This window comes from Solea solea, chromosome 15 (assembly GCF_958295425.1).
Source record: "Solea solea chromosome 15, fSolSol10.1, whole genome shotgun sequence".
Lineage (NCBI taxonomy): Eukaryota > Metazoa > Chordata > Actinopteri > Pleuronectiformes > Soleidae > Solea > Solea solea.
The window spans coordinates 21,995,125-22,017,907 of record NC_081148.1 but is presented as its reverse complement, the minus strand read 5'-3'; the positions used below and the strand labels follow the sequence as shown (position 1 = coordinate 22,017,907).

Sequence of the window (22,783 nt, the reverse complement as noted above, 5' to 3'; positions counted from 1 at the left end):
TGTGACAGTTTGTACGAGTTAAAATTATATTTGTGAATATTACATTTATTAATCAGACTCAAATTAAAACCCATGTTTTGGTCCACTTTTAAATGTATAAAGCTATCTAACACCTCTGTGACCTTTACTGCATTGAAGCAACTCCAATCAGGTCAGTTAGCAGCTAATCACATTCCTGTTGTCGGCATCTGTACGACAAAATATTACGTCTGAGGAACGTAAAATTAGCAAAGACACACATATAAATGAAACTTGATAACAGGTTAGGAAGACAGAAACCCTTTTATGTTCCAGTAACAGTTCTTGATTTCAGTTTTTACAGTAGATAAAAGTTGGTGATACTGTTTGGGTTCAGAGTGAGCAATCCACAGAGGATGGATGGATGATGGATGGATGGATGGATGGATGATGGATGGAGTATCAAAATGACTCTGCCGAGACGTTAAACTTGACCAAAAATGGGCGACGCTGTACGTTTTATTCCTTTTGCCTCAAAGTTTCACTCTCATTGGGCTGTTATGAATCATTGGTGATGCGTTTAGGGACACTCTTAACTCTTGTTGACAAAACAATTTCACTGTTCTGGATTTTTTTCAGTCATGTCGCATAAATCCTCTCCAGCAGATAGAGTGTGCCGTGTAGTTAAGGGCTCTCGCTCTCGCTCCTCCGTTGGCTTTAAAGCTCATTTATGAGCTTGAAAAACAGCCGCTAACAAAACAATCGCTCCACCCTTGACCTTGACGAGAACTGTTGCTGAAGTTTTCATTGGATGCGGACACAGTGTTATACTGTAAGTCCCTTCTCTCACCACATGACCACGATTCAGCTGTGGATAAATCAGAATTAACAGAAGGTAAAACGAGCCGTAATGAAAGCTATCAAATCATTCATGGTGTGAAAGAAGCTCGGGCACGTGTATGGTCTGTGTGGCGAAGTTTTCTCTCTGCGTCTCTGAATTAAGTAATTTAAGCGCCCGCTTTCTGCTGAGTCAGCAGTATTGAATGCAGTGGAGATAGTAAATCCATCTGTCCGCTCTGGTTGTGGATCCAAAAACCTGATCCATTCCGTTCCCTTAGACCAGAGGGGAGTTGTGCTGTTCGCTGGCTCCCGGGGGAGGGGAGAGGAAATTGGCAAATGTCTGTTGCTTTCTCAAAACAAGGAAGGTATTAGCTTTAGGATATGACCGAGCAGAACTTAAACCCAGATAATTCCTCCACTGTTTGTTATACAGGTGAGCAGCGGGAGCAGCAGCAGTGTTTTCAGCTGTCTAAACGTGGGTATTTCCATTCCGATTGACTTTAAAAGCAAATATAGTTAAGTTACCCCAAGTTACTAAGGCTGCAATGATTTATCAATTATTTCTTGATTACTAAATTAATCATTTTGAGTTTTCAACTCCTTAAATGTGGATATTTTCTCTGGGTTTTTTTGTTCCATATAACAAAGACGTCATTAAAACTGAATCATTTTGAGGTTTGAGAAACATCGTTCAAGTACTTGATTAATCGAGAAAATAACCGACAGATGAACCGATTCTAAAGCAGCCCTAGTCACTAGTTAATCCAATTATTTTCTAGAAACATTGTTTAAAACATATAAAAAGTAGTTTGACTGGTTGAACTCTCTTGGATTTGGGTCATATTTACCCCGTTCCACGTCTGCGGAGAGACACTTCACATCCTCTCCTGTGTATAAATGCCTGTGGTTCCAGTCACTCCTAAACAAGAGTCCTTGTCAGTGTAGCATTCCACTCGGGTGTGCTGGATTTTACATTCCATTGCTGCAGAGGCGCTTTCTCTGAAAGGGTTTGCCCTCATTGGTCTGTCCGTGTATTCTGTGAGTGGGGACGTCTTCATGTGTTGGACCTCATTCCTCATTCCTCATTTCCAGACGAAATCTACCAGTCCACGTAGTCATCACTTGCCGCTTGGTCGACAGCCTTTCAATGACATGCAGGCCACAAGGCGGTCATCTGTCATTGTGGATCTTTCACAATGACCTGACAGTAGAGTTTAGATCGGGCCCAAAAAAGCCAGAGCACAATCTGTCCGGGCTGACCTGACACCCATTAACTGTAGATTTCAATTAATTTTAAATTAGTGGGCCATTATAACCAATAGCATAGGTTTACAGTGTCCCCACCAATTTGGAGAAAGCCAGAGATAAGAAAGGTTTGACCAACCTTCCTTTCAGTCTGTGGAGCGGGCAGTGTTCAGTGATTATGTTCCATTGTTTGCTCACAATGAGTTGGGCTACTGCCCTGTTTGTGAAGGCTGGCCAAGCAGATGCCATGTCCAGTCCTGAATCTATTTTTATCAATCAATCATCAAGATTTCTTAGCTGTTGTAGGCGGGATATCGTTTTGGACGCCAAAGTCTTATGTTGCCTTGTTGCCTGTTGCACCTTCAGGCTGCTGCAGAAACATGCAGCTTCCATTAAGTGATTAAATGTTTAATTATTTCAGCATTTTTTTTCCATATAAGCCTTGATTTCACTGTTATTCTCCAACTTTTCATGACTTTCCATGATTTATGATACAAATTAACTTACTTTACTATTCCATATTCAAAGCTTCTGCCAATGCTCTATCTCCAACCAGCCATGTTATTTATATATTTATATATAACACAGCACCAGTGCCCGTGTGCTCACACAGTCTCACGTTTGCTGTGTCTTTGTCTCTTTTAATGTGTCGCGCGTTTGCTGTGTCTTTGTCTCTTTTAATGTGTCGATAGTTAAATGATGTGCTTGAAAAACAAATGCAATAAATACAAACCCAACTGTGCAAAATTTACTAGGCCAAATCCATCAGTCACCAGTGGAAACGAAGAAAAACCAAAAAAAAACCTGTGCCCTTTGTTACACCAGCATGTCGCCCTTGATTGTTCCGAGCCCGTGCCAACTAACGATGCACTTTAGCATGAAAAGGCCACTGTTTGCTTTATGAATAGGCCGCGCGCTGACCTGCCAAAACAATGAAACCCTAGCTACCTGCTAATATCTGCCCGCTCACTCCGTGTGTCATGAAACAGATGGAGCGCGCGGCGACGCCTCATCTGGGTCAGAAACAGAGAGAGAGGATTCTGTTTGAGATTTAATAACGGGCCAGCGAGGACGTGGAGGACATCCATCTTTAAAGGAATCGTGTATTACAACCTCATTGTCGCACTTGACACAATCCCCTGCTGCCTGCGTCAATGTATCCAATTATAAAAGACTTCTTCTTCCACTGGCTGTCTTATGTCTGCGAGCAGACAGCATTTCATTATATGTGAGGGGGGGGGGGGTTAAAGCCTCTCCTGCATTTATTAAAATGAGGCGATAAAACACGAGTGTGGGCGCTGCGAGTTCCCACAAACACATCTGCTTATTATTTTGTTTCCGATGAAGCAAAAACACATTCCAGACACCTGTGGCGCAGGCGGAGGAAATTAGGAGGCGTCGTCGGGGCAAAAATGCCCTTGAAATATTTAATATTCACCTTGAAATTCACACGTACCCATATAATAGATATTTCACTTTGCAAAGCTCGAGGTTGGAAGTGGCCAACTCCCAACTCTGTAATCCTCTTAACGTCGGGAAGCAGCGTGGAATCGTGGCGATTGTTGTCCTGCAGTCTCGCTCGGTTCCCCTGTGCGTTTGTGACAAATAAACACAATAAAAAGACACCACACTGGCCAACTATAGTGCTGAATCCTTATTTCCTTCACTCTGATCTTTCATAGTGAGTAAAACATATTTCTATGGAGTTTTGGAAAAGTTTTGGCTAATATAAATACACTTATTCAACAGTCATCTCATCGTTTTAAGACATTTTAATGCATAAAATGTGACATATTATGTCTTTAATTTACTTTAGAATAAAGAAGAATGAATATTTTGTATAAGTCATCAAATATTAGTCTGTCATCGACATAACTTATCCTATATTACATATACTGATGTGTTAAATCTAAATATTGCGTTATAATGAAAACTGGTGAGTGACATCACATGTTTTGTTAGCAATTGACATGAACAATATTTTTATAATAATAATAATTATATATCAGGTTATATTTATCACATTATTAAATGTAAAACTATTTTTTAATTAAAATTGTAAACGTGTTATTTTTATTCTGCTTTATTTCTGTCTATATTTGTTTTGCATCATATATTTATATCATTCCATATCAAAACAATGACTTTTATTTTGAAATTGGGTGCAATATGATCATGAACAGTTGAATTTTTAACCATTTTGGCAATTTTTTTACACGATTGACCCCCGTCTGACCAGACTAGAAGTTCACTGGCCTCCAGGTCATTTGAGTTTAAGGCCCATGTGTTATATTATTATGGTAGTGTAGCCGGCATTACATTTCATTCTAAATGGCATTAAAAAAAAAAGGTCTTAAATTTGATTTGTAGCACTCTGGCAGGGCCCTGATAAAAAGGAACAAGGTATTTCCCAACATCTGATAAACTGACTCTGGAAATAATCCAAATTCACAGGAGGAGAAAAAAAAAAGTTAATTTCTTAAGCTGCTGTAACGCGGGTCAGGTGCAATACAAAATGTAGACTGCAGCATTATCATTTCACTGCTGCAGTGTAAAAAAAAATGTCATATCATTTCAGGAACTTAGACAAATCACTTTGTTTTTGGCCAGACGTCCACACATTTTTCAGCTCCTCTGGCAGCTTGTGAAAGGTGCTTGTAAGCCCAAGGCTCATAGATCTTTCTCAAGCCACAGAGCACAATGCAATCCTTCATGTTGAATTGAGACGCGAAACACCACCACCAGTGTGAGGTTTCCTGCCAAGAGCGGCATTAGAAATGCACATGGTAACCTGGAATATTCTGGGGTTTGAGAAGTGCTTTATCTGGCAGTTCAACGTCTTCATTTCCCTCGCTGTTGAAAAATCTGCCCCGACACTTTCTGCAGCAGGAGCCTGAAACTAAACCATCCATAACTTACACATGCAGGATCTGATCAGGGGCGAATATGTGTTTAAAGATCACAGCGGGTGGCTCACTGTATGTGGAAGTCTGTGAAATACTGTTAGTTTCAGTGGGTCGTTCACCCAGATTCTTCTAATAGGATCACAGCGGCCCCCCCACCCCTCCCGCTGTGTTCGTTTTTATTACCCCCAAATTCTCAACAAGTGAGAACAGTATCCATGTGGGACTGCGGTGCCGATTTCAGCGGAATCTAAACCTGCTGTGCTGTGAACGGAGCAACAATCTGATGAAAGCATCACAACATTTCAGCCTCTGCGGAGCTTCTTGTGTTTATGTGAAGTGCTCCGGGGCTCTTGTATTCACAGAGTTTTGCTGAAGCCGCATCTTGATAAACTACTTTTCTCTCTCTCTCTTTCCATAAAGGAAACAAAATATTATTTTCGTATGAATGAATTACTGCTTTTCATTCCTTTTTTTTTAAAGACATTCTAACTGAATGTTCCCAATATAGATGCACTTTTATGTCGTGATGCGTCAGATTGTAACATTTGGTTATAGTCGAGTTATATTGATCTATAATGTCACTGGATGTAATCGAGAAAGTAAACATTGTGGAACTATTGACCAGTAACTGTAAAAATGTGTCCTGAAGCATTGGTTTTTGCCTTTAAAGTTGTCTACGTGTTAATCAAGTGACATAGGGTGGAAAAAACGGAGGACCCAAACGCAATTTTACAGGGTTTTAAATGAATAAAAAGGCAAAAAAAGGTTAAACTCCAACTGAAAGAAAAAACAACATGGAGCAGAAACATGGGGAGCATGAAAAACTGACAGAAAATGAAATTAACAAACCAACAAACAGTCACTGAACTGTCGCTGTCGCTAAATAAACCAGACTCCTCTGTTAAATATGGAGATTTTAGATGTTTCCTTTCGCTAAATGTTGGAGATTAATTCAAGTTTTTAGGATTTTTAAAGTCGTTTTGACTGATCTACAGTTCAGCATTGTTCAGTTTGATTCGCTAGTGACTCTTCCAGTGACGACACTCTTTGACCAATCAGTGGCCGACAGTCTGACGATGTCATATTTTAGTATCGGCTCAGCTCGTTTGGAACCTCCACAGAGTAGGTACTAACAAAAGGTGCCAGGTACCAGTTCTATCACTAATTGAAAAGTCTAAAAAACGAGTCAAGCCGGTTAGAGCTAGAACTGTATGATGAAAAAATGCCATAAGTGCATCAGAGACAATCAGACACAGGTGAAACACATTAGGGCGGGGCAGACGATCAACATGGAGGACAGGACAGGAAGTAAAACTCGATGAGGTAAACACACAACGAAGACGTACAAAATAAAACAGGAAACAAGAAACTGAAAAGGTAAAGAAAATGGTGAATTTAACTTATTCTTTTTTCTTTTCTTTTTGTACACAAACAAACCGGGCACACCACTTATCAGGAAGCAATAGGGGATTAAGTGCCATGCTCAGGGGCACCCCAGCCTGTGTCCCTTCCAAGTGTTTGAACCAACAACCCTCTAGTTACAAACCCAATTCTTTTTCCTCTTGGACACAGGGTGCCCGGCCCTAGAACGAAAGTATTGATATTCTTACCCTTGTAAAGCAACAGATTTCTTATATTATTTCTACACTGCTTTGTTCTTACTTCAGTGAATAATTTCCATTCGTTCCAGTTCTTAATGGATTTGTGCCGTTAAGAACATTTATTTTTTCATTTATTATCAGCCTCAGTTCATCCATATACTTCTCGGCGGTGTGGTCCGCGTGAACGTGCAGATGTTTATCAGCGCCTCGCCATGTTCACTGTAGATCAGTAACTCATGATGGCACCATGTTCAGATAACCCCGTGCACTCTCTCAGCACTGCCACAGACACTGGGAGGCGGGGGTTGCTGATAACACAGTGCCCTCTGTTGAAATGTGGTGTCTTCTGGTAGCGTCTGTTCAGCTAATCCATATTTAAAGAGAGGTAGGAGCTGATATATGTGTTGTTTTCCAGGTTAAAGTGAGGTAACTAACTTGTTTGTACTGAATCTGAGTCTGTTTCCTGTCTCTGTAGGACTTTGACAAGCCCAGTCCGCCCCAGAAGCCTCTGCCTGCAGACCCGCTCGGGAGGAGCTCTCGGTCGGGTCACGGCACCCCAGCGGGGAGGGTTCACAAACTCGGCGCTGGACCCCTCCCCGTCCCCATCCCCACTGTGCCCAGGCTTCCACCCAAAATCCCTTTACCCTGCAGGTCAGTGCAGACAGGAAATACTAAAACAAAAAACATCGGCTTAACATTAGTGAGCTGGTGTCTGAGATGATTGTTGCAAGCTTGGACTGTAGTGTAGTGTCTGGGTGAAATTTTAAATAATCGGAAATGTGTGAATCGAAAGAATCAATGTCCACGTCTGCTTGTGTTCCTGTTTCAGACCTGTGCCGGTGTTGCCCTACAGACCACCAAAGACTCGGGACGACTGCTGAGCTCTTGGACGTCGTGGACGTGTAGATAACCCTGCGTACGCATGGAGACGCTCTTTGATTTGCACTAAAGACTGAGACTGTGTCAGCGTCTGTGGGACATTTTCAAGCGTCGGCAGAGTTTCTGATGAAAAAGAGAGGCGGTGCCGCGCCTCTCAAACGGTGCTTTCTTCTCCTCGCTCAGGTACCAATGAACTATTTATCTATTTAACTATTTAACTTCAGTATCACCAGTTTGTGCACAAAGAGTGAGGTTTAGAAGAGAATGGAAACATGGTGTCAGTCAGCCATTCTTTGATGGTTTTTATACATTTTTGTTTTGTTTATTCTCAAATGAAATGCCGATATATATATATAATGTTTTTATATAAATATAACCAGTGGAGTTGCTTGAATGTTTGGTTTTTGGACTTAAATGAGAATAAAGGGAGTTCGCGGAGTTCAAGTAAGCAAGTTGTCAGGACAGGTTCTGGCCCACAGAGCTTTTTCATACATTTATGATAGATTTATGGATGGATTCATCATGTTTTGGGTGCTTTTCTAGCTGCTCTAATAGTTTTCTAGATGCATCATCTAAAAGCTGGATTCAAATACTTTAGACGTTCAGCGAAGCCAACGTTACTATTATTACGAGATCAATCAAATCAGCGCTGCCTCTCCTTTATTTCCTTATAAGTTCACATTGGCCGTAAAGTAGAAACAGGAAAAGCACACATCGCGCCGCTGGTTGCGTGTGTTGGACGTGGTTCTCCTGATGCTGGCAGACGCTGCAGAGCCTCATCACGTTGTCGAGCGGCCACTCGCGTGCCAGAGAGTTACGCCGACGCCAAATAACTCGGCGTCGACTCCAGTGTTTGTGTTTTCTTGAACGTTCAACGCTCACTTTTTGTCTTTTGAAGCTGCGAGCCAAGCCACATGACGAGAGCCTTTTTCCAAACTCCAGACCCCGTTTCGCCGCATCTCTATCCCTCTTTTCCTTTTGCCGTCGTGACATTCCGTTTTTTGGATTTCCGTGCGTTCGCGGCGTCGTTCGTTAGCGTCGGAGCTCGCCGTTGCACTTTGAGTTTGGCACTTTTCCCTGTGTGATGTGTGTTTGTTGTTGATTTGCTGTCATACATGAAGGGATTCAACTGTTTCTGGAAAAAACAAACAACTTTGTCAGTGTTTTACTTGTTTTGGATGTGTGTGCGTAACTGCCCTCTGTTTAATACTGTTTGTTAGTGCTTTGTTAGTGTCATTTGTAAATTGTAAATATTGTACGTGCATAATCATTTCTCCTCCTTCTGATCTTTTTACAAGCACAGTAATATACGAACTGCTGCATGGCCGTTCCTCATTTACACTACAGGCGGTGAGATTGACGTTTGACCCCGTCACTCGTAGGCCAGACCACGAATGTTCCGGGATCATTTGAACAGAGGGATTTGATTGATTGATTGATTGATTGATTGATTGAGATCAGATCCAAATAAAACTGCCTTTATGACTGTTTTACAACAAGGTGTCTTTTCACTCTCTCTTTGCTTGGCTTTGAGGAAACTTTGACTTGTTCTCGAGCTTCAGCTTCATTCATTGATCACATGCAGGGCTGCAGCAGCAGCAGCAGCCCGACACTGCCACCTGCTGAACTATAGTGGTCATTACAGAACAGTGAATATAGAGTTTCCAAAAAATTTAATACGCATGTTTTTGGACTGTTAAAGGAAACTTGAGTACCTGGAGAGAACATGCACAGAAATAGAAATCCCAGACCTCCTTACTGTGAGTCAACAGTGCTCACCACTACACCACCGTTTAACCCCTCTCCAGTTATTTCCTGTTAAATTGCTTTAGTATTCTTCACACCACATTCTCTTTACAGTAAATTTTAGCTTATATTATTAAAGGGAGCTATTGCTGCATTTGTCAAATTATTAACTGCTTCCACAGTGTTTCACTGTGGAAACAGTACATGTTGGTTGATGGAAGACTAATTATACCAGGACCAATTATAGTCATCATGAATAAAAATGACTTAGATTACTTAATTATTTGCTGCCTTGTTTTAAATGTCCGATAAAATACTTAATAATTGAAACATTTTAGTAAAAAGAAGAAAAAAAAAAAATATTCCCAATTAAAAAACTAGAGTTATTAAATGTTTGGCATATTTGCAAGAAAAACACATGAACAATTTACCTTATTTTTTCTGAAAGTCTATTGTTGTAAAATACATAATATATAATATTAACAAACAATATATTAACTTTTCAGTCAGGCAATTACATATCTATACCATCAGATACATTCATTTTACATCTACAGTCGGTGACTGAAAGTAAGTTAATATAGCAAACAGTTATAAGTTTTGTTTACTTGTTGACTTCACTTTTTAGTTGGATTCTCCTAATATGTGAAGTTCTAATAATACCAAGTTCAATCCCCGTAAATGTGTGGCATATGAAGCTTAATTACAAGAAAAATCAAAAGTTTGTTTTTAAATTAGTTATATGACCGCTTGCGGTCAACCTGCAGTACCTACTCGTCCCACCAGGGGGCTGCTGCTCAAACTTGAGGTGTCGCTGGTGTACAGAGAGGTCCAGAGAGTTTACAGACGCATAAAAACAAAACTTTTGAACATTTGAAAATAAGAATAACAATAACAGTGCCAACATTAACAGGTTTTCAATTTCTGGCAACATTGTTATCCTTTTTTGATGCACACATTTAAATCTGTTTAGCAACCACTGAGGTAATTAGTTCACTAATTAGTAAATTGAAACCACAGCTGATGAAGTGTGTGTGTGGGATTTCAATGGGATTAATGTCCTCATGACAACACTGGGCTGGCTGCCTATAGTGAGCCTTTCATTTGGCGTCACTTGTAAGAAGCAGTCTGTGCTCAGTCCAACACTGTAGTCTACACCAGACAGATACTTGTGATGGCACAGGACGATACCAGCTGGACAGGAGAGGACTATTTTGAGGTGACACTGCAGTCTCCGTGTTCAGACACGTGGACAGAGGACATGATGACGGACTGCCGTGTTCTTCCCGGTTTTACGAACTGCTGAAGGAAAGAAAAGAGCTGCCAGCTTTTGAAAGCTTGTTTGTCGTTGTCAGTGAAAACTGTGAGTATACAGTTCATGTTTTGACACTTCAGTGTGGAAAATACTGCACTTTTACTTCAAAGTATTCCAGGTCTTACGTTTGAAAACTCTTCTCACTCTTCTTTTTCTTTTTGAAACAGATTCCACAGTGGTGTGACAAATGCTGTCCAGACAGTGAGTCCAGTTTTGTACCCACATCCACACACAGCAGCAGGACACACTGGGACAAATAAACCGTGGAAAATGTCTTGCTAATATGGAGCTGTGGGCAAGTTGTGATCCTGTGCTGAAAGAGCTGACGTGTGTAGGGACCAGAATCATTGCAGACTAAAAGTGGCTTACTTTAATTACAGTGTATTATTGCTATAACTTGAGTAAAGTCGACCTGATACACATATGTGATGGAGTGTTATATGATATCAACATGGGACCTTTATTGAAATGAGAAAGAAAACATGATATCCTGACAGAGAGTAGAGAGGATGGGGCACAGATGATTGAAATCATTGAAAAACATTATACAACTGTACAGAAATTGTGATCCTATGAAGCAGTGTTTCACAAGCTTTTCACAAGAGGATATGAATCAAGACAAAGAGCAAATCAATGCATAGTGTAGCAACTAATTTACACCTTGAAATGGTAAGTTAGTCATTTCCATGGGACGTTTGGTAAATAAACTCTATTTTATTTATCTTATATTAAACATTCACATATAAATCTGAACTAAAGGTTTGGGAAAATTCTACAAATTTCTTTGTGGGTCCAGACCCAGTATAGTGCAATTAGTCCTCACTGGTAGCTGCTGTTAATACTAGTTATTTCATCACCTTTGCTGGGAATCGTGAGTTAATCACCGGTCACTGTATAACACAGCGATCGTAGCCGTGGTCCTGCTGCTGCTGCTGCTGCTGTTCCTCACGTGAGGTTGAAGGCGTCTCTTCTCGCTTACGAGACGCTGCGTGGTTCAAGATGTTCTGGAGTATGTCTTTGCTCTCGCTGGGCGGAAGGTTGTAGAAGAAATACTGTGGTGCCATTTGAATGAACCTAGTAGGAGAGAACATGGGATTTTTTAAAAGGAACAAACTAAATAGACTAGGGCTCGTTTTCAAATTTAAACTGCAATTAAAAATGTAGTACATTGCAAAGATCGCAATGTACATCTGTAGTTTTGAATGTTCCATGTTCTGTGCTATTAAAACTTTAAAAACAATGTGTTAAACTGTGCCTTTAAGGCTCCATAGACCAGATAAAGCAAGTGAGAACTAGGTTAAATTTCCCACAGGCTTTCATTAAAACAGCTTTTTCGCCCCCTAGTGGCTTTTCAACTAGTATTATTTCCTGTTTGGCTTCAGGAGAAAACTAAAAGACTACGTCTATTCCTTTCAAAAATGATTCAGGAAAATGTTTATTGACATTTCAGAGACTTACTCCTGGGGTGTTATGTGGGTGACGGTGCGGAGGCAGTTGTCTTCAGAGAAGGAGTGCTCATGGAACAGCACCCACTCCGGCAGACCCAGCTTCGGGCTCTTGGCTCCATAACCTGACAGAGGGTAGATCTGTGCCACGTGCTTATGGGTCATGATGGCGTAGTTCCCCGAACCGTCCACATCTCGTGCTACCTGAGGCCCAAAAACAGTCACAGTCAGATGGATTAATACAAAGACATTTAACCTACAGATAGATGAATACTTTATTGATTCCCCCCACAGGGACATTCACATTGTCTCAGAGATACTCTGAGATCATCCCTCTGCAGTCAATATCTGATATGATGATAGATCGGAGACTTTACTTGGTTAAATACAAGTATTTTATGTCCTTTATTTAACCAGGTAAAGTCTCATTGAGGTTAAAATCTGCTGAGAGAAGGCAGTAAAACTATTATTAAAAAGACAACAATTACACACTAAAAGAAATGCAAAGTATTGTCTTCTCAACATGTAATAAAACAATATAGAGAAGGTATTAGAACATCTGCTCTTCTCTTTATCATTTAAGATTCAATTTAAAGCAACAAACTGTGAATGTTTGAGCGTCTTTTGTAAATTAGTGCAGAAAAATAAATGATGTAGCATTTTTAAGAGCTTTCTTTCCAAGTTTTGTTCTAAGGATACTTAAAAAAAACAATTTTTGTCATTAATATTTTCAAAAGTATTTGTAAAATTAGTAAAATCTCAGTTTAATTGCACACGATTAAAACACCCTCCACATTTTTGCTGTAGTTCCACTTACAGAAGCTGAAAGGTTTATTGCTTGTTTATTTTGAGTGATATATTAGAAACACATGTATATAATCTGACCTGCATGAAGAAACCTGCCAGCAAAGCTCTCCTAATGTTCACCATGTTGCTTCGGGAACCAAAGGCGGGCGCTGAGAGCGGCAGCTCGATCCTCCTCAGAGTGTCGGTCAGCTCGGCGTGAAGTGCGTCGGCCGTCAGCAGAGAGGTGAGACTCAGGCAGGAATCCTGACACCATGTCTTAACATTACAGTCTGGAGCCAGAGAGGAGATTATTGGAAGCCTAGAAGTTAATATTCATTTATTTTCATTTCTTTTTTTGCATAAAAAAGCCTCATAATATCTACTCCTGCTTCAGTGTGTAATATATTTGCTGCTTCATCTCACTGTTTGATGACCTTTTCTGGCTGGAAACTGAAGTTTGTAAACCATTCACTCCCCTACACCAAAGCCCATAGAGAAAAAACAGCTAGTTTAGCTCTTTGTGGACATTTGTGTCACTGAGGTAAACATGAATAACGGGTGTCAAACAGTTACTGATGGACCTAAAAGTGGATCGGCAACTCTGTATACGATGTATATGATGTAAAATTGTTGATTTTCTCTCTGGAATTTGGAATAGCAGTTTACAAGTTGACTCAATCCCCAGCTAACAATTTTTGGTTCCCAGAACGTTCTGGGAACGTTACTTTTTGGTTGTAGGAACGTTCCCTGAAGGTTCCCCCCTAGGTTGTCCTGTGGTTGATAGGGAAAGTTTTTCTAACCTTCCCCTAAGTTTTGGTTACACATTCGGTTCCCAGAACCACTTCTGTCACAACCTTCATACAACCTTTAGATAACATTCTCTAAAGGTTCCCCCAACTGTCTACTTTTGATGATAAGCAGCAAACGTAGATTCTTAAGATGTCGTCCGACAACATCCTACAACCACACGTCACAAAGGCTTTTGAAGACGATCATCTTTATAATCTCACATGGATCCCGCTGAGCCTGTTTGAAGGCCTTGTAGATATTGATGAGGGTGAAGTGGTCTCCCTCTGGGTGCTGGAACTTCATGTGGCACTGGTTCACATCTGGCTTCAGGTTCACTGAGGGAACCATGAAGCAAGTAGGTGCTGGAAAAAACACACACACACACACACACACACGGACAAGAAAAATGGGATACTCAGAATTCACTGTTTGATTCACGCGTGTCTCTCTGGTGCAGGTCGGCGCCGGCTCCTGTTACCTGTCAACATGGCGGCTATGATGATCACCTCGCTGACGCAGTCAAACTCGCACGAAGCCAGCAGAGTCTTGGCTAACTGGGGCTTCAAGGGGAACTCGGACATGATGATGCCCACCTCGGACAGGTTGCCATGATTGTCCAGAGCCGCCAGGTAGTCCAGATCCTCCATCGCCTGCATCAGGTTGCCAGGATCTGACCAAATGAAACCTTTTCAGTCGGTGTGGCTCAACACCACTTTTTTTTAGTGTCCAATAATGATAACAATTTTAGAACCTTGAGTATCTACCAGTTTTAGACCACTAACTGCATATAAAGTTTTCCATTTTGCTGATTGAAGCTCAACAGGAAGAATATATTAAATAGCCACCAGGGGGGCAACTGCACTGGCTGCAAAAAGATTATTATTCAGCAAATAATCATTGTATTTTTGGATTTAAAGGAGGGTGAGATGATGACATTCATGTAAATACACGTTGACACGATCTCTAAGGGATTCTTTTTCTGGTTTAACTGTGACATTGGACCTTTAGTGTTATAACATCCTGGTTTGCACGCTGAGGAAAGGCATAAAAGGCAGCAGCAGATAAAGAGTTCATAATCCTCGTCAAAGGTCTGTCAACACATCACTTTGCAAAGCTCAAGTTTGTGTTAAAAGAAGAAGAGATAGTGAGGATGGAATAAAAAATCCAACATTAATACTGTCAATTATTATCTACACCCACACACACATATACTAGCATGAGTAATCAACTAATGGGAGACTCGGTGTGTGTGGGTGAATAAATGTGCAGGAACAAAAGCCCACAGAAGCAGGTCAGTTCCCACAGAACAGGAGCTGTCAGTGCAGATGAGACACGGCTCACTGCTCTGCAAAGACAAAAAAAAAGTTCTTGTGTGGAAACAGAAGGGAACAGACTGCCTGAGCCCCGACGTTCATATAATCATCTCTGAGGACATGTAATATTGAGAGTAAAAATGTCAAAGCTACCTGGCCTGTCGATGAAGTCGCAGCGGCCCAGCCCAGCGATCTCCATCCTCTTCAAGAAGAGCACAGTGGACGTGACGTCAGACTCCACGATGTGTGGTCGTGTCTCGGCAGGAAGGCGCTGCTCCTCTGGGTACAGGCAGAAACACTTCCCTGCAGGACACAACATAGAAAAAAATCTATTATGTTGACATGTCGGCAACAGTGAATTTGCTTTAAACTGTTTTAAAGTTCTCACCTGTTGGACCTGTCAAGTGTCTGCGACTCTCGGATTGACCCGCGCTGATTGGCTGAAAGATGACCGAGTTAGTTCTGATCCTGGGATTATAAACCTGTAACAGCATCACACTGAGTTAACACTGAATATTTGTAAAATGAAAAGTTTATATTGACTAAAGAGAATGAAATCCTTTAGCTAAATAATTATATAAAATAAATTATTAATGATATACTTCAGTGTTACACATGGATAATTTAAACTAATTTCTACCTCATTAATCCACACTCAACACCCCATTATGGTTTATTTCTGGTTTTCTTTCTTGATTTATTTACGCACATAAAATATTAAAATGACACAATTAATAATTAGGAGGTGAATGTGTGGGACAATTAACAGTAAACCTGACACCTGGCTTGTATATTAGATGTCTCCTTATGGCAGTTCACAAAGAAATAACTGTACAATGATAGAATGTGGAATGAATGGGTTGTAAATTCAAATTGATTGGAAAAACTACAAAACTACTATAAAATAACATTAATTTACTGTAACATTTTTAGCTGCGTTTAGAGCCTTATGTCGAATGTTGTTCTTTTTTTTAAGGTTAAATATCTGGATACGTCCACTACAAATTAAGGATGGGGTGATTTACAATTTTCAATTAGGTTGATCGTGAATGGACACTATCATTTTAATATTTCACAAGAGTGATTGAAACATACTTCTTATAATTTATTTTGTACTGTTAGCGTTCTTTCCACTCATTCCAGGACCTCGTGATTTATAATTTATTTTATTCAAGATTCATGTTTTTAATGGTAAATTGTTCACAAAGGGATAGTATATTTGTTTCCTAAAATGTAAGATAAAATGATTCAGTCTTTTTTTAAGCCTTTTGAAGAGCCCATTTTGGTCAGGATAATCATGATATTTTCAAATAGTCCCATGCTTATCACTGATTTAATTTAATAGCACTATCACTTTAAGTCTTATTTTATAACAAATGACTGACTTACATATCTTTTTTCAAGCCCTGCATCAATCACAAAGCGTATTGAGCCAAAACCCCAGAAGAAGTCTTCATTTGGGCTGGACGTGAGGAAAACTCTGCGGGTCCGGCCTTTCTCCTCCTCCCCCTGAACTGGTAGATCCCCAGGCTGACCAGGATGCACAGCGACAGGCAGAAGCTCACCCAGCTCAAGACCTGAGCTGTGCCTCTCATGACACAGGATGTTGTGGGCCAGATCTATCTCCTGGTGGAGGGCAAATAGAGAAGAAAGGTCACATTCACATAAGCTGGAATCTGTCATGTGCTGCTGTGTGTGTGTGTGTGTGTGTGTGTGTGTGTGTGTGTGTGTGTGTGTTTTTTAACCTGTGCGGTCACCAGAAACACAACCACATCTCCTTCCTCGTCAGACTGGTGGATTTCCAGCACCAGACGTAGAGCAGAGCAGAAGTAGCCGTCACCTGTGCTGCTGTACACCACCTCCCCTCCGGTGGGGCTGTCAAGGTGAATCAGAGGCACCATGGACTTGGCGAAGTGAGCCAGCAGCTTGGGGCCAGGGTCAGCGGAGGTCAGGAGGACCACACGGAGCTCCGGCCTCTGTACGGCTATGTCCTTCAGCAGACCCTGGAGTACGTCGGTGGCTGCGGTCCTGTGATGAGCCTGGTCCACTACGATCACGCCATAGTGCTCAAGCAAAGGGTCTGACATCATGCCTCTGAGCAGCATGTCATCTGTGCAGTACCTGACATGGATGATAAAATGATACGGACATCAAAGTCAGGTGTTGTATAACAACCATATACGTAATCACAGCTGACAGTGCTGTGTGCACCCCCCTGCACCAGGAACCAGCTGACTGAAAGCAGCAGGGACACAGAAAGCCAGTTTTAGCCACTTAACAAAACGCTATCTTGAAAATACATTCAAGACTGGAAACTGAAGTTCACTCATCCACACCAAAGTTTATAAAGAAAATCTGCATTTTTACCTCATGGGGACACAGTGGTTCCTGGTCTCCTGCTGCCTCATATGGTATGTTTGTGATACTAAGGTAAATCCTAACAAAGGATTTCAAACATCAGAGTCACAAAACATCACATTTGAACTTACTTATTACGGCAGCAGTAGCTCAGCCTCTCCTGTGCGCCATAATATAAAATCCCTGATTTTCTCGATGGAATTTGGTGGAGGAGTGAGCCGTTTACAAAGCAAAACCAATGTCAGTTTCAATCGGAAAAGGCTAGTTAACAATGTGCTACAGAATCAAACATATTCGTAAGATATTGTACACTCAGATATTTACTCACACCAAGTGAGTAAAGATTTAACTCAATTTTAACTTAAATGGATAAAGGTTTCTTGGTGTCCCTCCCAGCGGTCATGTTAGCTGGGTTAGCACATAGCATTGTCAGTGCTGCCTACAGCCTCTTTTACACTATGATTAGTGGGTATAGCCACAATTTTTTTTTTCTTTTTATGTAGATGAAGTCTGTTTAACATTATTTCCATTATCAGTGTTTGTTCTGCCACTGTGGTGTTTTTTGTAAATCAAGGACGTCAAAACAAAACAAAACAACAACTCAGTCGCTCTAGTGATAACGTTTTTATTGTGGTTACTATTTTTGCATCTTTTACTTTGGTCTCTCTGTAAATTGATTTGTTAAATTAAATTCATGCATTGGGCACTGCCACATGCTTGAAAAAGACACACAAAAGAAACACAAACACAAAAGATTTGACTCAAGAGTGAATGTGCACATTCCCACTGGTGAAAACCCAGTTTAAGCCTGGGATTAAACTGGGTTTTAAACTGGTTTAAAAGGGTACTTGACACACTGTATTCACTCTCTGAAAAGGCCTGATATAAATCGTGGTGTTTATTTAATTGGAAGCCTCTAGGCTGAAACAGCAAAACAGTATATTCAGAAGATTCACTTGCCTGGCCTCGGAATGGCATCTTAATGAAAGGCACTTTGTCTACACTTCAGCTTTGCCCCCATTTAGTGTAATTTACTTTGATAATTAGTCTGGGGAGTGGGTCCTTTCACACCATCCTGCTGTCTGTTTATCTTTCCTCCGTCCTCTTAATGTGCAGAGTTACTTTTCCCCCAGCTGAATGATGAGGGACCCACAAGAGAGAGTGTGACATATGGGTACACGGGGAGCCAGGCAGCTGTGAGGAGCCTCTGAAAAGAGTCCCCTCAGGCCTTTTGTTCACTTGAGAGGAAGTAAAGGCACGGTGATTTAAGCTGTGTGTGATGATAACGACGTATTGTTGAAACCCGGCAAAGGAGAGAAAGGCCGTGTTCAGATTTGGTATTGACATCTGTCCTCATGTGGACAGCCTTAACCTTAACCCTCAGGCTTCATTACTGTCCATTTGGGGAAGATTTTTCTCTTGATCTGGCTGGATCATTTTGGGTGTGTTAATATTTTGTAAGGACGTCTCTCTCTTGACAAATTTTGGAATTCAAATTTCAATTTTTCCAATAGATCAATAGAACACTGTGAAAATAATTAACCATACTCTTAAGTCACTAGAGGACAAAATGTCCACTTTCAAAAAATGCTTAATAAAAATAGTACAAATTAATATGGTTTAGTGTTAAATCTGTTGATTTTTATCATTTAAAGTGTTATAATCCACAAAATGATTGTATGCTTTATGGATTTATGGAGAAAAATATATTAATCTGTAAATATTTCATAGCATTTTTTTGGAAGTGGACATTTTTGTCCTTCATGACTTTGAAGGGTAGTCAATTAAACTAAAACCTGGGGGTTAAAGCTGCACTGCACAATGTTTTGGTGTTATTTTTCTTATTAATATTTAAAGTGTTAAAGTAGGACTGTTACACCTGGCATTAAAAAGCTACTCAGTTACGTCTCGTGTGACCACATGATATCTGCTCTGGCTTCCCCTTCCTGTTTTCAAATACAGACTGATGTCATGATTGTTCCCAAGAACAAAATTGCATTGTAATATTTCTACATTTCGAGTGAATTACAGTTCTTTGGTGTTAAGATCTAATAACATTAGACAAATATGTCATACAGTGATCAGTGTAAATATTGTGGCAGTGCTGATTAGTTTTGATCTCTAATTCATCCTGAGGATGAATTGTGTTGATGTCTGCTGAGGAATGAGGCAAACAACGGATGTGACTTTTGTGATCAGATCCAAGGACACATTGAGGATGGACAGGGAGCGATCAGACCTGTAACTAATTGGACGTGATCGTTAATTCCAGGTCAAAGAAGGTCAAAGAATGAATGAGAGAAACACCTACAGTCTGAATGTAGTAAGTGTGGGCTTCGACGTACCTGAGGACTGTGTCGTTGGTGCAACATGTTTCCAAAGGGACACTGTAGCCAACCTCATGACCAATGTTGACATCCATTTCATCAGCCACCCTTAAAGCCAGATCTACAGCCTGCTGTGTGTGGATCTGGGTACAAACCACCATGCCGTGCTGGAACTGGACTGACAAACAGAATTCAGCGCACCACTGTGGAATCTGTTTCGAAATGAAAAGTGAGAAGAGTTTTCAAATGTGACACTTGTCATACTTTAAAGTAAAAGTGTAGTATTTTCCCACTCTGAAGTGTCAAAGCATGCACAGTATTTACTTGAGAACTTCTCCCAGTTTTTGCAGAGCCACTGACGATGACAAACTGTCTTTTGGCCAAATTGTCCATGAATTCACATTTTGCTTTCCAAGCTGGCAGCTCTTGTCTTTCCTTCAGCAGTTTGTAAAACCGGGAAGAATACGGCAGTCCATCAAACGGATTAAGCTCCAAAATGTCATCATATCCTTTGTCCCCGTGACTCAGTGCTACTGTGTCTGAACATGGAGACTGCAGTGTCCCCTCAAAATAGTCCTCTCCTGTCCAGCTGTTATCGTCCTGTGCCATCACAAGTATCTGTCTGGTGTAGACTTCATTTACACATCCAGGGGAAGGAAAGGAGTCTGGAAACCTTGAGCTTTCAGAACAGTGTTGGACTGAGCACAGACTGCTTCTTTCAAGTGACGCCAAATGAAAGGCTCACTAGGCAGCCAGCCGAGTGTTGTCATGAGGACATTAATCCCATTGAAATCCCACACACACACTTGTGTGAGAACAAAGATGGATGGGCAGGGACTCGGAGGGGTCTGGTCTTTTAAATGGGAACTGGCTCACACGCAAAGGCCACAAGCTGAAGACGAGCTTGTGTAAAATGTATTTATTCATCAGTGGTGGTTTCAATTTACTAATTAGTGAACTAATTACCTCAGTGGTTGACACACATATTTACATGTCTGCATCAAAAAAGAAAGAAAAAGAATTGCTAGAAAATGAAAACCTGTTAGTGTTGGCACAATCTGTGATGACAGGTTTTTAAATCTATAATTAAACCAAATGAAAACATGTACTTTGGCAGTTAAATGTGAGCCTGGGGATAAATAAATATGAACCATTGTTAGTGTTGTTCTTATTTTCAAATGTTATTTCTTTATACTCTGCAAACAAAAATGGGACCTCTCTGAAAACCATTGATACCGAAAGTTTGAGCAGCAGCCCCTGGTGGGTCGAGCACGTACTGCAGGTGGTTTTTAATTTTTAATTTTTAGTTTTGTAATCAAGTTTCCAATGTCAAATATTTATGATTATTAAAACATATTAGGACATACAAGGTAAATCCAACTAAACAGTAAAGACAAGTAAAAAAACAACAACAACTCAACACTATTATATTATGTATTATATATTTAGTTATTTAGTTATATCTCTTAAAGCAAACAGTCTCCTCGGAGAATAAAGCAGTAGAAGATGGATGGATCTGGAACTGGAGAGGGCCATACGGCAGAATAGTGGCTCGCACTGTTGCCTCACAGGTCCAGGTTTACAACACTGTTCAACCAATGGAACCCATAACATTTCTTTAAAACAAATAAAATAATAATCTGTTTTGTATTTGTGTATTCATTAGAGATTAGTCAGGTAAAATCTGTATCGCTGCTTAAATTTGTATATAGTTTCTAAGCCAAATTTAAGAAAAAAAAAACGAGATCTCGCTCACCTTTAACTTGGCATCAGATCACGCGAGGTTTACGCTCGCCGCTCAAAGAAAGAATATCAGTAGCTGTCAGGCATTTTAATAGTTTAAGGCACTTATGGTAAAGATGGATTCAAGATGTAATGGTTTATTGGCGGACACGCTAAGACTTCCACCGAATCCAGCCTGGTATCAGACGAAAGACGGGTTGTTTCGGGAAGAGAAAGCGGCGAAATCTCGACAAAATGCCAAGTTCGCATTAGGGTTAGCTGAACAGCTAAAGCCCTGCCGCCGCCGCCGCCGCTGTCCCCCGGTCAGCAGCAGGGCATCGCGAGTCAACTCTTCTAACTGTGAGTCCACTATTTCATTTTATTTGATTTTATTTTTAAAAACAACAGAGGACGTGTTCTGCATAGTGTGTTCAGAGACTCCGCCGTGAGTGTGAATTTAGTGAGCCGTGGATTTGATTCAAGATAAACTTTATTGTCCCAGAGGGACAGCGGTGCCACTACAGGCGACGTTCAAGAGCAAAACAATGTCGAATAATAATAGAAAAACATTACTAATAAGAAAACCAATTATTATAACCAATAAATATATTGTATAAAAATAATTTATTTTAAAACCTAGGAATACCCTAAAAACAATAAGAATTTGGGAGGAAGATTAGCTTGTAGACTAAGGATAATTTACAAACACATGTAAACTTGTGGCCGCTTTTGTCGAGCATTATTCATGTATTTCCCAACCTTTAGTTAAGATTTGTTTAATATAAGATGCATACAATTAAGTTTATTATATTTCTTGCTGTTAAATGATTAATTTACCATTTCAAAATGTAAATTAGTTGCTACATTATGCACCAATATGCGCTTGTACTTTTTTGTTTTGTTTTTTGATGATGATTTCATTCACTCATGAAATCATCTGTGCCCTGTCAGGAGATCATGATTTCTTTCTCATTTAACAAAGTTCGTTCATGGATTTTCAACATCTGCTGTAACTGCATTTACAGGAATCGTTTTCTCATATTAAAAAAAAATATATATAAATTATATAACAATGTAATTTAAGTCTATGACTCCACATCCTGCTCTTCCCTTCAGTCTCTGTCCAGCAGTCAGTCACCCGGTGCACCAACGGTCCAGTCTGATTAATGAGTTTTGTGCACGGTTTGGGTCCCACTGGGGCTCCATCTGCTGTTGCTGCAGTCCAGTGACCATAGGGGTGATCCAGTTCACTGACACTGCTGCATTCAAAATACCATGTTCCCTCTGCAGTGACCACCTTGGATTCAAGGCAAAGCAGCCAAGGATGGAATATGTTGACATAATTAATATATCTGGACAAAGACAAAACCGAGACAGCCCAACATGATAGACGGGACTTTATTTTTGATAACATAGGGTTTTTTTAAACGTCCCACGTGTAACATGTCACCATTGAAAGTCGCTCTGTTGCTGGCGTTCTGGGCCAATATCAGCTGGATGTCTCCACACAGAGACAGACACTGGCTGTGAAACTGCAGCACTTGTTGGTGTAG

At 40.5% G+C, this 22,783-nt stretch overlaps 2 protein-coding genes across 3 annotated transcripts in view; one reads left to right on the top strand and one right to left on the bottom strand.

Moving 5' to 3' along the window:
• adam12b (ADAM metallopeptidase domain 12b) overlaps positions 1–8,922 on the top strand; it is a 100,297-nt gene extending 91,375 nt beyond the window's left edge. For both annotated transcript variants that reach the window (XM_058652315.1, XM_058652314.1), the window contains exons 22-23: positions 7,026–7,201; positions 7,380–8,922. In XM_058652315.1, coding sequence (XP_058508298.1) covers positions 7,026–7,201; positions 7,380–7,431 — 228 coding nt within the window. In that variant the 3' untranslated portion in view covers positions 7,432–8,922. The remainder of the gene's footprint in view (positions 1–7,025; positions 7,202–7,379) is intronic.
• Positions 8,923–10,763: 1,841 nt separating this feature from the next.
• dhx32b (DEAH (Asp-Glu-Ala-His) box polypeptide 32b) lies at positions 10,764–20,346 on the bottom strand. The gene is made up of 11 exons (XM_058651961.1): positions 19,833–20,346; positions 19,527–19,720; positions 16,569–16,944; positions 16,213–16,449; positions 15,212–15,305; positions 14,977–15,126; positions 13,989–14,180; positions 13,732–13,872; positions 12,821–13,011; positions 11,949–12,139; positions 10,764–11,564 (listed from the first exon to the last, which is right to left on the bottom strand). Exons 1-11 carry the CDS (start codon positions 20,115–20,117, stop codon positions 11,378–11,380), a joined length of 2,238 nt encoding a protein of 745 aa, XP_058507944.1. The 5' UTR covers positions 20,118–20,346; the 3' UTR covers positions 10,764–11,377.
• Positions 20,347–22,783: the final 2,437 nt, after the last annotated feature.

Coding starts and splice junctions, on each gene's coding strand:
- dhx32b (XM_058651961.1), bottom strand. CDS start 20,117: ATGGCACAGGACGATAACAGCTGGACAGGAGAGGACTATTTTGAGGGG. Junction 15,127..15,211: donor ACACTTGACAGGTCCAACAG/GTGAGAACTTTA, acceptor TGTGTCCTGCAG/GGAAGTGTTTCTGCCTGTAC. Junction 14,181..14,976: donor CGACTTCATCGACAGGCCAG/GTAGCTTTGACA, acceptor TCATTTGGTCAG/ATCCTGGCAACCTGATGCAG.